General features: G+C 33.7%; 2 protein-coding genes and 1 pseudogene across 2 annotated transcripts; 1 reads left to right on the forward strand and 2 right to left on the reverse strand.

Annotated features, from left to right (window-relative positions):
• Positions 1 to 296: 296 nt before the first annotated feature.
• LOC148924179 (F-box protein At5g49610-like) lies at positions 297 to 1,559 on the reverse strand. Its single transcript, XM_089058210.1, has 2 exons — positions 690 to 1,559; positions 297 to 632 (listed from the first exon to the last, which is right to left on the reverse strand). Exons 1-2 carry the CDS (start codon positions 1,557 to 1,559, stop codon positions 336 to 338), a joined length of 1,167 nt encoding a protein of 388 aa, XP_088914336.1. The 3' UTR covers positions 297 to 335.
• Positions 1,560 to 5,135: 3,576 nt separating this feature from the next.
• LOC148924180 (DNA sliding clamp PCNA-like) lies at positions 5,136 to 6,796 on the forward strand. The gene is made up of 3 exons (XM_089059781.1): positions 5,136 to 5,454; positions 6,266 to 6,418; positions 6,495 to 6,796. Exons 1-3 carry the CDS (start codon positions 5,136 to 5,138, stop codon positions 6,794 to 6,796), a joined length of 774 nt encoding a protein of 257 aa, XP_088915907.1.
• A 2,041-nt stretch (positions 6,797 to 8,837) lies between these two features.
• On the reverse strand, positions 8,838 to 9,952 carry LOC148924181 (F-box protein At2g23160-like; annotated as a pseudogene).
• Between the last annotated feature and the right edge of the window lie 4,295 nt (positions 9,953 to 14,247).

Below are 14,247 nucleotides of genomic sequence, written 5' to 3' on the forward strand. Positions count from 1 at the left end.
CTGCCTAGCCCGGGACCACGTGGCAATTGGGCCTGAGCTTAGCAAAAGTAGAAAAGGCCCAGCCCGGCCCGGCCCAACCCGACTCAACTATGGGACTGGGCTGGGCTGGGCCTCAGCGGGCCTGGCCAGGCCCGGGCTGGGTCGGCCTAGCCCACTTAACATCTCTAGGGGTGACTAATTCAAAACCAGAAACCAGAAGTCATTGTCATAAAAATTGGATCTTGGATATAAGTGTACGGTAGATAAGGTAACAATTAATTAAAAATAGTTAAATAAATAAAAACAGTCCACATAGGTAAATTACAAGTCTGTGATGAGGATACAAAAAGAACAAACTAAAATGATATTACATTCTTCATACCAAAGTGTCTTTTGAGTGAGAGAAAACTTGGAGTGAGGAGAATGGAATTAATATTCAAAGAATCATCATCCATTTTACCAAACAAACCAATTTTTTTAAGACTTCTCCTCTCTTTAGAGTAGTATAGAAAGTGCTCCTCATTCCATAACATCAACGTGTCTCCATTCTCGTAAACATTGATAGGCAGAAGACGTTTGTGTAAACCCTGACCATAATGAGGATGTTCGATGAAGACACATAATTCGGGTCCTTGCCTGATTTTGACATATATCTTGCACCAACTTTTCTCAACTAATTCATATTCCTTCTGCCTGATTTTGACACTTACCTTGCACCAACTTTTCTCAACTAATTCATATTCCTTCAGCAACCAGATCACGTGATAATAGTCACTTTTAACTTCTGGTTTGTCATCACAAAAACACAGACAATCTCCTAAAGTACACAACATTCCCTGGTTAACGTTGTTTCTCTTGAGACATTCAATTGGTGGAGAGAAAGTGCTAAAACATTCTGTCTCAAGATCAAAGCAGCAAATGAAAGGGGGCAACCGAAATTTTGAAACAAACCAGTAGAGATTGCCACTAACAAATGCAGCAACGGAGCTGTGACAACAATCAAACGAGGGGATAACACCTTCAACGCGTCTCCATGAAGATCCTGATTCAAGAGTGTATACATGGCATCCGTCGTAGGTAGGGTTGAGATAGACAATCTTATGTTGTCCACTTATTCTGCTCACTCCAATTCCATAACAATCTTCTCGAGGGCGAGTAAGACGGCCGCGGAGCTCAACAAATTCACGGGTGATAGGATTACATACATAAAGATGATCACGAAAAGGATTTTTTAGAAGAAGCAAACCATTGGAAGAACCTTGTATTGTTGATGCTTGGGGGAAATCAAACTTGGTGATTGGATTCAGCTTGCGCTTGGGCTTCTCTTCCAATTTAAAAACACTGAACCAATTTGAATTTGTAGACGGTATCGAGACCACTAGGGAAGGGGAGGATTTAGAAAGATGGGACTTAGAAAAATAGTCATTCTCAATGAGATTGAGCCACGGTTTGCAAACACATTTGCAAGCTGCAATATCTTCAAGAGGGAGTCTCAATAGGATATCGGTGAGGATCTCTAATGGTAGGTATTTGAAGAAATTTTGCTTCATTCTTCGATGAATTGAGCCTTTGGAGATCATATTCTAACTTTAAACCTAAAGAATAAACTACACATAAGCCGCCTAGATTACTAAAAACTAACACAGTCTAGCAAGTATGAAAAAAAATCAGAGATTAAACTGATAAGCATGCCATAGATTACACGCCAAAAAAAGTAAAAGCATACAGTTTACTTTTCCATGAATTATAGTTGTAACACTACTCATATGAAATTGTTTCTTTCTGTATAAACTGCACACCATTTCTCTCCAGGAAATTCACACCACCTCTCTTTTTTTTATTACTCTAGAAAATTTCGACTGTCAAATTATTCTCTACACCAATTTCACACTACCTCGAATTTGGACACTCCTATGGAATTGGGGTGCCCTATTTATAAGATTTATGACTTGCCTTATATATAAATAGGGTTTATGATTTCTCAAAGAGATTCCTAATCGCCCAATATAATCATTAATTAATATAGCTCACAAAAAATTTATCCTCAAAAAATGCAGACAGATTGACTAAAAAACCTTACACAAAAGTAACAATTAAGCTTTTCTATAATTCAAAACCAGAAGTGATTATCATAAAAATTGGATCTTGGAAATAAGTGTAGGCCATATAAGGTAATAAACGAGAGGAGATTACCTTGGGCGGGCAAGAGAGAGAGCTTGAATTGGGAGAGAGAACTAAACTTGAATTTGGGAGTGTTAGTGCCAAAAAAATAGATTGTGAAACAAGTATTTTCCGAGATTATATTATAGATTGCATCAAAATTAGGTGGCTAAGTGGAAACATCCCAAGTGAATATATTTTTTTTTTAATTTCTTGCTTCTCCTTTGTTGAATCGCAACCACAATATGTTGTGTAGGCTGAGGAAACAAACTGGTTCACAAAGTGTAGTAGTGCTATGGTAATGAATGTGACTATGTCTATATGAAACGTGAGTTGCAAGTTGAGTGAGCCTCACATTAAATAGCAACAAGTCTCATCCCAGCAAACAAAGATGGTAGTATTTCCCAAATCACAGATTTTTTTACCAACCTTGTGCTTTATTGACAATCACATACCGTATATCCTCTTATGTAAAAGATGTACCCATTTTTGCTATTTTTTTGTCTAATTACAAAAAAAAAAAATGTATGCGTTGGAATAAGGAAATTAACTAATTGGAGAACAAGAAGGCAAGGAAGGAAGTTATGGCAAGAATAAAGAAGGAAATCAATTAAAGATTATGGAAATTCAAATAAAAAAGATATTAGTATAATTAGAATATATTTTTCATATATAGCTACATTTAGAGCCTATTAAAGGTGATGTAGCCATGGAGAGAATTAAAAAAAAAAATCATTCACAATGTAGTCTTTAAAGTTCTTCCCGTCTATTAATTTCTGCAAAGTATTTTATTTTCTGCATTTTACTTTCAACAGTATGTAACAAAAATTACAAGTAAGATATAAGATATTAATTAGTTTAAATTAATACAACATATAACTTAAATAAAAAAATTAAGAAATCTCATAACGTAACTAATTGATTCTTCCCATATTGAACTTCATCTAACATGGTAAAAATATGTTGTTATTTTCTTATCAGCATTTAACATAAGCAGATCCACGGGAAAGGATGCTCTCGAAGGGATGGAAGCAAACATCCGTAACAGAAGCGCAGTGGCCAGGAGAACAATCACTGGATCGGGAGGATGCCACCTTGCTCATCTATTTTATTTGTACATAGTGGGAAAATATGTACATTCAAACACCCAAAAATATATGACTCCCTATAAAAAAAATGAAACTGACCATTGTACAAAGTAAATCATGAATAACAAAAGACCATCTGTTACGAACTTGAATCCTTCGAGTGGATTCTAACTCCAACAAAATAACTAAATTATGGAAATTTAGAAAACTTGATAAACTAAAGAAAATAAACTTGATAAACTAATGAAAATGGAAATATACTTTTTTATTCTTCTCTGCTAAATGCCAAAGGATTACAAATATTTATAGAGCACAATATGCAATAACTAATATATTTATAGAGAACATTATGCAATAACTAATTGATGAAATGCAACATTATGCCACTAAATATACCACTAATCCACGTGGAAACTAACTGACTCTAAACCAAAACACGTTGTCTTCAACATTCATGTTTATATTTTAATTTAAATAATAATATCTATTTTAAAAGAGTATTTTCATAAATATCTCAAAACTCCCCTCTCTATATATTGTATAGATAGATAGATTGACAGCCAAATTATGGTTTAAAGTTATACTCCACGTATATTTAAAACTGATAAATTAATATATATGGAAAATATCCTAGCATCGAGCCACTCTTATTGATCTCAAATCTACAATATATATTTGTAGATAATATTAGTTGTAGATTATTTTCTTCAATAAGATCTTTATTAAGATATCTCCTATAATTTAATATTGGAATATTATAGTTTGAAATTAATTGTTTCATAATATTTATTGTCAAAGTACATTTTTGTTAACAATTTTCACATAAAGATATTGATTATAATTTTATTTAATTAACTTGTATTCTAAAAATTAATATTTTAAAATTATTTTAGTCTGTGCATGCTTACTACTATAAAAATTAGGGGTGTCGAAATGGGTACCCGCGGGTACCCAAACCCGATTTTGCGGGTACCCGTACCCGAAAACTTCAATATTATACTACCCAATCCCGACCCGTATAGTTAAACGGGTAACCCCATACCCGCATCGGGTATCCCAAACCCGCAGTTGCAGGTAACCAAACTCGCACACATATTTTGAATTGTGTATTATATTATTAAACGGTATTATGCTTTTAGTTTTCGCTTATCATCAATGCTAGTCTTCTAATACAATAACTTTTTGTACATGTTTGAAATTATAGAATGAATTTTGGGATTGTTGCTAGTTGCTACACTACGATTTTAGATTTATATTTTTTTTACTTTGTTGTATTTGCATAATTTCCAACTATTAACTATGCACAAATATGATGATTTCTCATCTCTTAAATATAATACGACTATGTTGAAATATAATGCAAATCCAAATTTTAAATAAGCAAATATGATAGAAACATCAAGCATGTCTAAAATTAAATCACCATTCAAAAGTCTAATATAAAATAAAAAATAATTCACTTTCATCAAAAGTCTAAATATATATAACTTCAACTAAAAGTCTATATATTTTAAATCTTTAATATAAAGACACTAAACTAATAAAAATTTCACTTTCACCAATCTTGCAATCCTTCATTTGGTAGCGGATAAATAATTGGAAATAAAGTGTATCATCGGGGAGTATATATGGATTTGAAACTAATTAACTAAAATAAAATATTTGAAACCCCTATAAATAACGGGTATTATCGGGTTTAACGGGTATACCCGAGCGGGTAGCGGTTATACCCATACCCGCAAAAATTTAAAACAAACTACCCGATCCCGCCCCATTTCCCATTGTCGTCGGGTAGCGGGTACCCGTTATCCGGCGGGTAGCGGGTCGGGTTGAGGGTTTCCCAATACCCGTTACCCGTTTCGACACCCCTAATAAAAATCAAGGTTAATTCTTTTAATTCCATCGAAGATGTTGGAGCTACGGTTGGTGCAGGGGAGTGTGTTGAAGAAGGTTGTGGAATCGATCAAGGAGCTTGTAACCGATGCCAAGTTCGACTGCTCCCCCACCGGTTTCTCGCTGCAGGCTTTCGATTCCAGCCACTTGGCGCTGGTGTTGCTGCTGCTCCGTTCGGAGGGATTCCACCACTACCGCTGCGACCGAAACATCTCCATGGGGATGAACCTCGATACCGTGGCTAAAATGCTCAAGTTCGCCGGACATGACGATATCATCACTTTGAAGGCCGACTACGCCAGCGACTCTGTCACTTTCATGTTCGAAAGCCCCAGTACGTTTCGTTTTATGATAAGTGAAATCCGGTCAAAAATCAAAGCAAATTTTGGATCATTAGATTGGATGGTATGGTAGTGATAATAATATCCGAGCTACATTATTAAACTAAAAGCATTACATTATTAGCCGAGCTACATTACTAGACTACACAATCTGTTACATTATTAGACTAAAATGTGCTATATTATTAGCCGAGCTACATTATTAGATTACACATCCTACATTATTAGATGACACGTGGCATTCATCTAACGGTTACATCACAAGATCCCGTGACTGATATTTATTTTGATTTTTGAAAGAATTTCACTTATTGATCTGATCACGTCCCTTTCTACCTATTTATTATTGATGTGGTTTAATTGATTGATGATTTACCCTATCGCTTAGATTTGCATATATGAATTGGCACATGTACTAAAATTTAGTATTGAATGGTATGGTTGTGATAATATTATTCGAGCTATATTATTAAACTAAAAGCATTACATTATTAGCCGAGCTACATTATTAGACTACACAATTTGTTACATTATTAGACTACACATCCTACATTATTAGATGACACGTGGCATTCATCTAACGGTTACATCACAAGATCCAATGACTGATATTTGCTTTGATTTTTGACGGATATTGAATCTTATCACATCTCTTTCTACCTATTTATTATTGATGTGATTTAATTGATGAATGATTATGTTGATGATTTACCCTATCACTTAGATTTGCATATATGAATTGGCAACATGTATTAAAATTTAGTCTGGATTTGATAAGTATAATAAAATTGTGATGCTTTACAGGACAAGATAAGAGCTCAAAATTTGAGATGAAGCTGATGGACATTGAGAGTGAGCATCTAGGAATGCCAGAAGCTGAGTACCATGCTATTGTTCGCATGCCATCTGTTGAGTTCTCTTGGATTTGCAATAATCTTAGTAGCATTGGTGACACAGGTGAATTTGGTGTGTTAAGATATGGTGACTTACTGCTACAACACTCATTCCTACTACCTCTGTTTGTTTCTTGCAGTTGTCATCTCTGTTACAAACGAAAACGAAGGTGTGGAGTTCTCATCCACGGGTGATATTGTAACTGCAAACAGTGTGTATAAGCACAACACCACTGTTGACGGCGAGGTGAATGTTGAGATGAATGAGCCAGTATCTCTCAGATTTTCTCTTAGGTATCTCAACTCCTTCACTAAGGCCTCCACATTGTCTACCACTGTCACTTTAAGTTTGTCCTCGGAGCTCCCATTGGTGGTCGAGTATAAGATTGCAGAGATGGGCTACATACGCTTCTACTTGCCTCCCAAGATTGAGGAAGATTGAGGAGTATGATCCCATCCTTTATAGTTTAGTCATTTTTTCATTTTGACAAGTTCTCGAGTCATTTTCATATATAGTAGTAACTTTTTTCTCTTTCTTATTTTGTTCCATCTATTTTATTCATTTTTTACTTTATTCTCATTTCTATTTGATGTAGAATTGCAGAATTGCCTTTAAGTAATATAGATATCCAATAAGCCAACATCCAGGGAAAGTAAAATCAGCAATAAAAGCTTGGCCATTCATGAATTCTGTGAATATTAAGAGCAAGAACATGTAGATAATGAAACAAAACATACTCAAATGAAAGCTCAATTATAAAAATAAAAAAAAAAAAAAAAATTAAAGCTCAATTATCAAACTCATCATTTACATAACAAACACAAGTACTTAGTTCACAAGAATTTTGCAGAGTTATTCTTGTATTTATGTTAGTGAATGTGAGATCTGAGGTGCCATACATCATGTTGAGATAATTTGTGTGAAAATGAACAATGTTGGCGTTTTGAGCTATGCATACGTGTAGTTGACTAACTTCGTGCCTCGTCTTGTAGGACCTGCCATGGTGAGCCTTTGCTCTGGTATTTCCTATTTCTGTTAGATGATGTTCTTTGTATGCTTGTTATTTCTGATTCGTTAGTTCATGGTAATTTTGCATATTTGATTATGTTCGAGTTGGTTTCGTTCTATATAGTAGTAACATATTGTCTACTCAATTTGAACTTTGTTTTTCTGATGAGTTCACCCATATAGTATGTACAGATTCAGTAGTGAGTTTCTTTGATTTTTTGTTGCTTACCGGTTTTACTCTAGCAGAGGTTAAACGAAGAAAGAGACATAGAAGGAAGAAAGAGACATAGAAGGAAGCATGTCGAAAACCAAGAACCATGCATCGTGAGAGGCGTCTATTTCAAGAATTTGAAATGACAAGCTGTTGACAAGAAACAGATCCATTTAGGTATCATAAACATCTCCCCTTCGTCTCCATCTCCCCAACAGTGTCAGCCCTAATCTCTCCATTATGATTCTTGTATCAAGTTGAGTTCCCTTGGTCGTTAAACCTTATAGAAACGGTCCAACCTCATGCTCGTTTTAGGTAGTCGCGTACTTTCTCAAGTTAGATTGATGAGAAAAAAAACACATTTAACTCATGAGTATATAAACCATGTTTGGTTTAGATTTGTGTTCCCAAGTGGCAATATTATTCGACATTTCATTCGACTCTAAAACACGTGCAGGGCCGCGTTCATGTGTGGATGAGAGCCCAACTTTGAACTTTCCAAGGAAGAAAAGCAGGAGCTCAGGAAATTCAACTGGGACGAATTCTTAGCAGGAGCGATGACGGGCTCCACCATCACCAACAGAAAGCCAGAGACGAAGTGGGACTGGGTCGCGGAGGAAGCTTCTAGACAACGCCTGGGAGGGCGAGGAGCAAGGACGAAGTGGTCCATCGGCTTCTGAAGATGATATGTTAGCTCCATTACCCCCCATTGATCACCTTCCTTGCCACTCTTTTTTCTTCTTTTTCTTATATATATACATATTTTTTGGCTTAAGGCTAAAGAGTTTATTCGGTTCTTGGTATATAAGAGCCCCTATTAGGCCCCTATTTTGCTGGAAAATCATCATTGTTTATCATCTCTATATCAGAATTATTAAGGTGATTGCAAAATTTAAGGTTGCATGAACATGTGCAAAAATGTTCATGATCTTGTTTTTATATCTTTGTTGATGATCTAAAGAGTCTTACCTTGATCAAACTATATTTACTTTACATATCACTTATAACCAGAGGCTCTCCTAAGTCCTAATTACTTGGTTTAGTAACTATGTTTCAACTGAGTTATCTAGTTAAAATTAACTAGGATAAATGAAGACAATTATGTTTATCAAGCTTTTCATTGGTATTGAGTTGATATGTTACATAACTTACATTCAAGAATCACTCCAATTTATAGAAATTGTTTTCAATGTGAAAACGGAAGGTATCAACATAAATGGAATCTTCATAAGATTTCGACATTGCTAAACAATAAACAATCAACTAATAATGGTTAAGTAAATTGATGTACAAACAATCATCATCCATTTCACCAAACGAACCAATTTCTTTAAGACTTCTCTTCTGTTTGGAGTAGTATAAAAAGTGCTCCTTCTTATATAACATCAACATGTCCCCATTACAATAAACTTTGATAGGCTGAAGACGTTTGTGGTAACCATGACCATCATAACGATGATGTCTGAAGACACTTATATAAGGTCCTCGCCTGATGTTGGCACGTACCTCACACCAACCTTTCTCGACTTCTTCATAGTCCTTCAACAACCATATCACATTATCGTACTCAAGCTCATCAGTTGGTTCGTCATCACAAAAACACAGACAATCCCCCAAAGTATATAACATTCCCTTGGGATTAAATTTATCCGCGATGAATTTAAGGGGTACAGGAAATGTGCTAAAACATTCTGTTTCAAGATCAAAGCAGCAAACATAAGGAAACTTCTTCCACCCATTTGAAACCAACCAATAGAGATTGCCACTAGCAAATGCACCAACAGAGCTCAAACAACGATCAGAGGAGGGGATGGCACCTTTAACGCGCCTCCACGTGGATCCAGATTCAAGAGTGTATACATGACATTCGCCGTATTTAGAGTTGAAATAGACAACCTTATGCTGCCCACTTATTCTGCTCACTCCAATTCCATAACAATCTTCTCTAGGGCGAGTCAGACGGCCACGGAGCTCAACAAATTCACGGGTGATAGGATTACATACATAGAGATGATCACGAAAAGGATTTTTCAAAGAAGCAAACCATTGGAAGAACCTTGTATTGTTGATGCTTGGGGGAAATCAAACTTTGTGATTGGATTTGGCTTGCGCTTGGGCTTCTCTTCCAATTTGAAAACATTGAACCAATTTGAATTTGTAGATGGCATCGAGACCACAAGGACGGGGGCGGATTTAGAAAGATGTGACTTAGAAAAATAGTGAGTCTCAATGAGATTGAGCCACGGTTTGCAAACACATTTGCAAGTTGCAATGTTTTCAAGAGGAAGTCTCAATAGGATATCGGTGAGGATCTCAAACGGTAGATATTTGAAGAAATTTTGCTTCATTCTTAGATGAATTGAGCCTTTGGAGATCATATTCTAACTTTGAACCTAAAGAATAATAAGCATGCCAGAGATTACACACCAAAAAAATTAAAAGCATATTTTGACTCTCTCTCTTTCTTCTCTCCAGCCAATGAATTTCGACTCTACTATAGAATTGGTGTCCTATTTATAAGATTTATGACTTTGGTAATACTCATGATTTATGACTAGGATTTATGATTTCAATATTCCTAATCGCGTTAATTGTATTAGAGAATTAATATTGCTCAAAAAAATTAACCTAGACCTAGAGAGATTGGGAGTGGGGTGACTAAACAATCTAGCTTTTCTATAATTCAAAACCAGTAAACAGAAGTCATTGTAATAAATATTGGATCTTGGAAATAAGTGTAGAACGAGAGGAGATTACCTTGAAGAACTAAACTTGAACTTGGGAGCGATGGAGAGATGGTGAGAGAGCGGCGCCAAAAGAATAGATTGTGGTAGTATTATATAGTAAGTATTATTTTCCATGATTATATTTATATGTACACAAGATCCGACCCGACATGACATATATGAAAAACAACACTCCCAAAAAAACAACTTATGCTTTTTTCATCAAAATTAGGTGGCTAAGTGGAAACATCCCAAGTGAGTAGGAGTATTTTTTTTAAAAAAATTTCTTTCTTGTCCTTTTGTTGAATTGCAACCACAAATTGTTGTGTAGGCTGAGGAAACAAACTGGCTCATGAATGTGGCTATGTTAATATGAAATAAGTAGCAAGTTGATCCAAACCAATATCAGAAGCTCTAGAATTAAGGGCAACAAGTCTCATCCCACCAAACAAAGATGTCACAAATTTTTTTACTAACCTTGTGCTTTATTGACAATCACATACCTTATTTTTTAAACTCATAATAATGTCTTCAATAGATCCAATGTTAATCGTTGTAGCTCATTAATGATTTACACTTTTTTTTTGTTTTTGCTGATGTTTAACCAATAGAAATTTAAATAAGTGTCATTATTTGTTGGTTTATGATAATGTTTATGACTATGCTTCTTATTAATTTCATATTTTGAGATTCTAATTTTATTCAAGTGGTAGTAAAGTTGCTGTGGTTTATGTTTTTAGTATGTATAAATGAAATAAAAAATCTTTTTTTCATGCTCTTATTTAAGTTAGTATGTTTTGAATGATTTTGTTATTAAAGTTCAAATTATATATCTAGGGGAGTGATCAATTGCTAACTAATTAGCAATCTCAAATTAAGACTAAATTTTAGCCATTAGATTAGAAGATCTAGTGGTTGAAATAATGTCACATGAATTATATCTTTAATTAAAAAAAATTAATAAATAAAGTTAGAGGGTATTAATGTTTATTCTCTCTCATTAAAATCATCTTAAAACTTTAAATTTACGTAACTCTTTCGATTTAAACTATTTTTTCGAAAAAAATATATCAAATTAAAGATAATTTTATAAGGATCCAACGAGATCTCAATTGCATGTGTTCCGACGACGTTCGGATGATAAAATTTGATATTTTTTATTTTAGTTTTCGTAAATGTGATAACCAGATTTTTATCAACAAATACATCAAAAAATATCAATAAAACCATGTAAAAATCTCAATAAATATGTGTTGATATTTTCTTATACTAGTGTAGATATTCTTATGTCATATTGTTGATATTTGTAATACACTATGTTGATATAAAAAGACATTCACGAAAATTATCGTATGATAACATAATGACGATATTACTCTTTTGTTGATATTTTTTCTACTATTTATTGAGATTCATAAGATTTACACTCATTTAAAAAACTTTAATAAATTACAATCTGATCACTATAATTTAAATTAGATATATTATTATTTTATATAGTAGTACCTATTTTATTTCAATTTATTACACATAGATGTGTGCGCCTTCTGAAAAGTATGATATTTTAATTATGATTTATTAAAAACGGAGTGCATGAGGCATAAAAATTATAATCAACAAATATTCATAATGAAATTCTACAAATATTGCTACACGGAATATTGGAATGTATGATTATAAAATTGTTTCACATATTTTAGATTTTTAATTATTAGATAATAGTTAGATTGAACTAAAATTAATTTTTGTTGCTATTATTATATAATTATGATTTGTCGGTTTACTTTGTAAAATCTAAGTTTTTCAAAAATTTTAATAAGTCGTGTTATATGTTTCGGGCTTTCTTTAATAACTACTATAACCTATTTTATATTTATATTGTTATGTGAAATTATATGTTCTTCTATAAATTATTTAAGTTTTTCTTAATGATGCAAGTTTAGTGTGTCTTTCATATTTTGTCATGGTATTTGTTGTTATTTATTTCTAATATAGAAGAATAAAGTAAGATAAAAAAATCATTTTGCGCCAATTGAAAATTTAGGACACCTTCAAATGGAATCTCACTTTGAGCTTGGGGCGGATTGTTACCGCACGTAAAAAATGTTTTATAAACTAAGTTAGCTCTTCTAGTCTTCTTATTTTAAGTATGTTCTTGTACGAAATGTCAAATAAATAATAAACCTGATTTTTTTAATTAAAAATTGAAGATAATTTATAATAAAATATTAGAAATAAATAGAATATACATACTGTTGAATAATAGAATTAAAATGCGGAAATGTAAATACTAAAATTAAAGAATATCGAAGAACTTTGAAAACTACATTTTGATAGATGGCTTAGTTGGTTCTTCAATAATATGACACCCTTATATAGGGTATTACAAAACTTGAGCTCCAAGTATTCTTGGGCACCAAGCTAATGTATTTCTTAGCCTCTAAACTAACACGTTTCTTGTCCTCCAAGCTAATATCTTTTTCCTTTACTAACACTCCCCTCAAATTAAGTAGTGGGATATCCGATACTCAATTTGCAAAGAATATCTTCAAAGCTTCTTGAGTTGACTGTCTTGGTTCCTTAATTTTCTCTTAATTGATTTCTTCATTCCAACACTCCCCCTCAAATTGAGTATCGAGTTTTTCGACACTTAACTTGTACGATCTTTAGTTTGATAAATAGTTTATACTCGTATTTAAGAGTTCTTCAATTTCCATTGACAGTTTATGCTTGTATCATAGAGCTTCTTCAATTTTCTTCATTGAAAGTTTAGGCTCTTATCAAGGAGCTCTTCATTCATCATTGAAAGTTAGACTCGTTTCAAGGAGTTCTTCAATTTTCTGTTGACGGTTTTAACTCGTGTCAAGGAGCTTGTCTAAACAGTTTTCACTCATATTTAGGAGTCATCTTAGATAGTTTTAGCTCGTATCTAGGAGCCATCTTTGACAGTTTTAATTCATATCAAGGAGCCATCTTAGATAGTTTTAGCTCGTATCTAGGAGCCAATTCAATTCTTCTTATCTCCTGATCTACACCACCGTCTACAGCAGTTTACTTTGGACCAAAATCAACAACGATCATCATTTTGCTCCTGCCCTATCTTTAGCGAGTTGCAACGTGCTCTCGCCACTATTTCCATGTATATCTTTAACTCTCACTCTCAAGCGGATGCATTCTTGCTATCCACTTTCCGGTGACAGCCTTGGTATCTTGGAGCTCAAGTTAATGTATTTCTTAGCCTCTAAGCTAACACGTTTCTTGTCCTCCAAGCTAACACGTTTCTTGATCTCCAAGCTAATATCTTTTTCCTTTACTAACACTCCCCTCAAATTAAGTAGTGGGATCTCCGATACTCAATTTGCAAAGAATATCTTCAAAGCTTCTTGAGTTGACTGTCTTGGTTCCTTAATTTTCTCTTAATTGATTTCTTCATTCCAACACATACCTATTTCAAAAGCAGAGGATTCTAGAAGGAAAAGAAAATGACACTTAAGAATAAATGCATATGGGTCTATATATATACATACCGGGACGTGATCAAATGCAAACTCTAAATATTGTACAAACTCCAAACTATGATCTGGACCGTTGAAAAATATCAACAGATCATGAAATAATAGCAACAAAAAATGTCAACACAATGTCAACGGTTGATGCTGTGTTGACATTGTATTGATATTGTGTAGATATCATAATCTTGAAATTTTATAATGTGTTGACATTATGTTGATATTGTGTTGAAAAAGTTTGGAGTTTGTACAATATATGGGTTTGTTTTTTATCACTACCCTATACATACCTATTTCAAATACTCCTTACTTACACTTTTGTTTTTCGGCTCGTCACAAACTCCTTACACTATTTATAGTTTAAGGTAGAATTAATGCACCACTTTATTCATTGATCCACGTTGATAAATGTTTGAGGAGATGGAGAATCGGGCATCT

The sequence above is a fragment of the Salvia hispanica genome, chromosome 5 (genome assembly GCF_029641045.1).
Source record: "Salvia hispanica isolate PSC_SH4W2 chromosome 5, Shi_PSC_v1, whole genome shotgun sequence".
In the NCBI taxonomy this organism is placed as follows: domain Eukaryota; kingdom Viridiplantae; phylum Streptophyta; class Magnoliopsida; order Lamiales; family Lamiaceae; genus Salvia; species Salvia hispanica.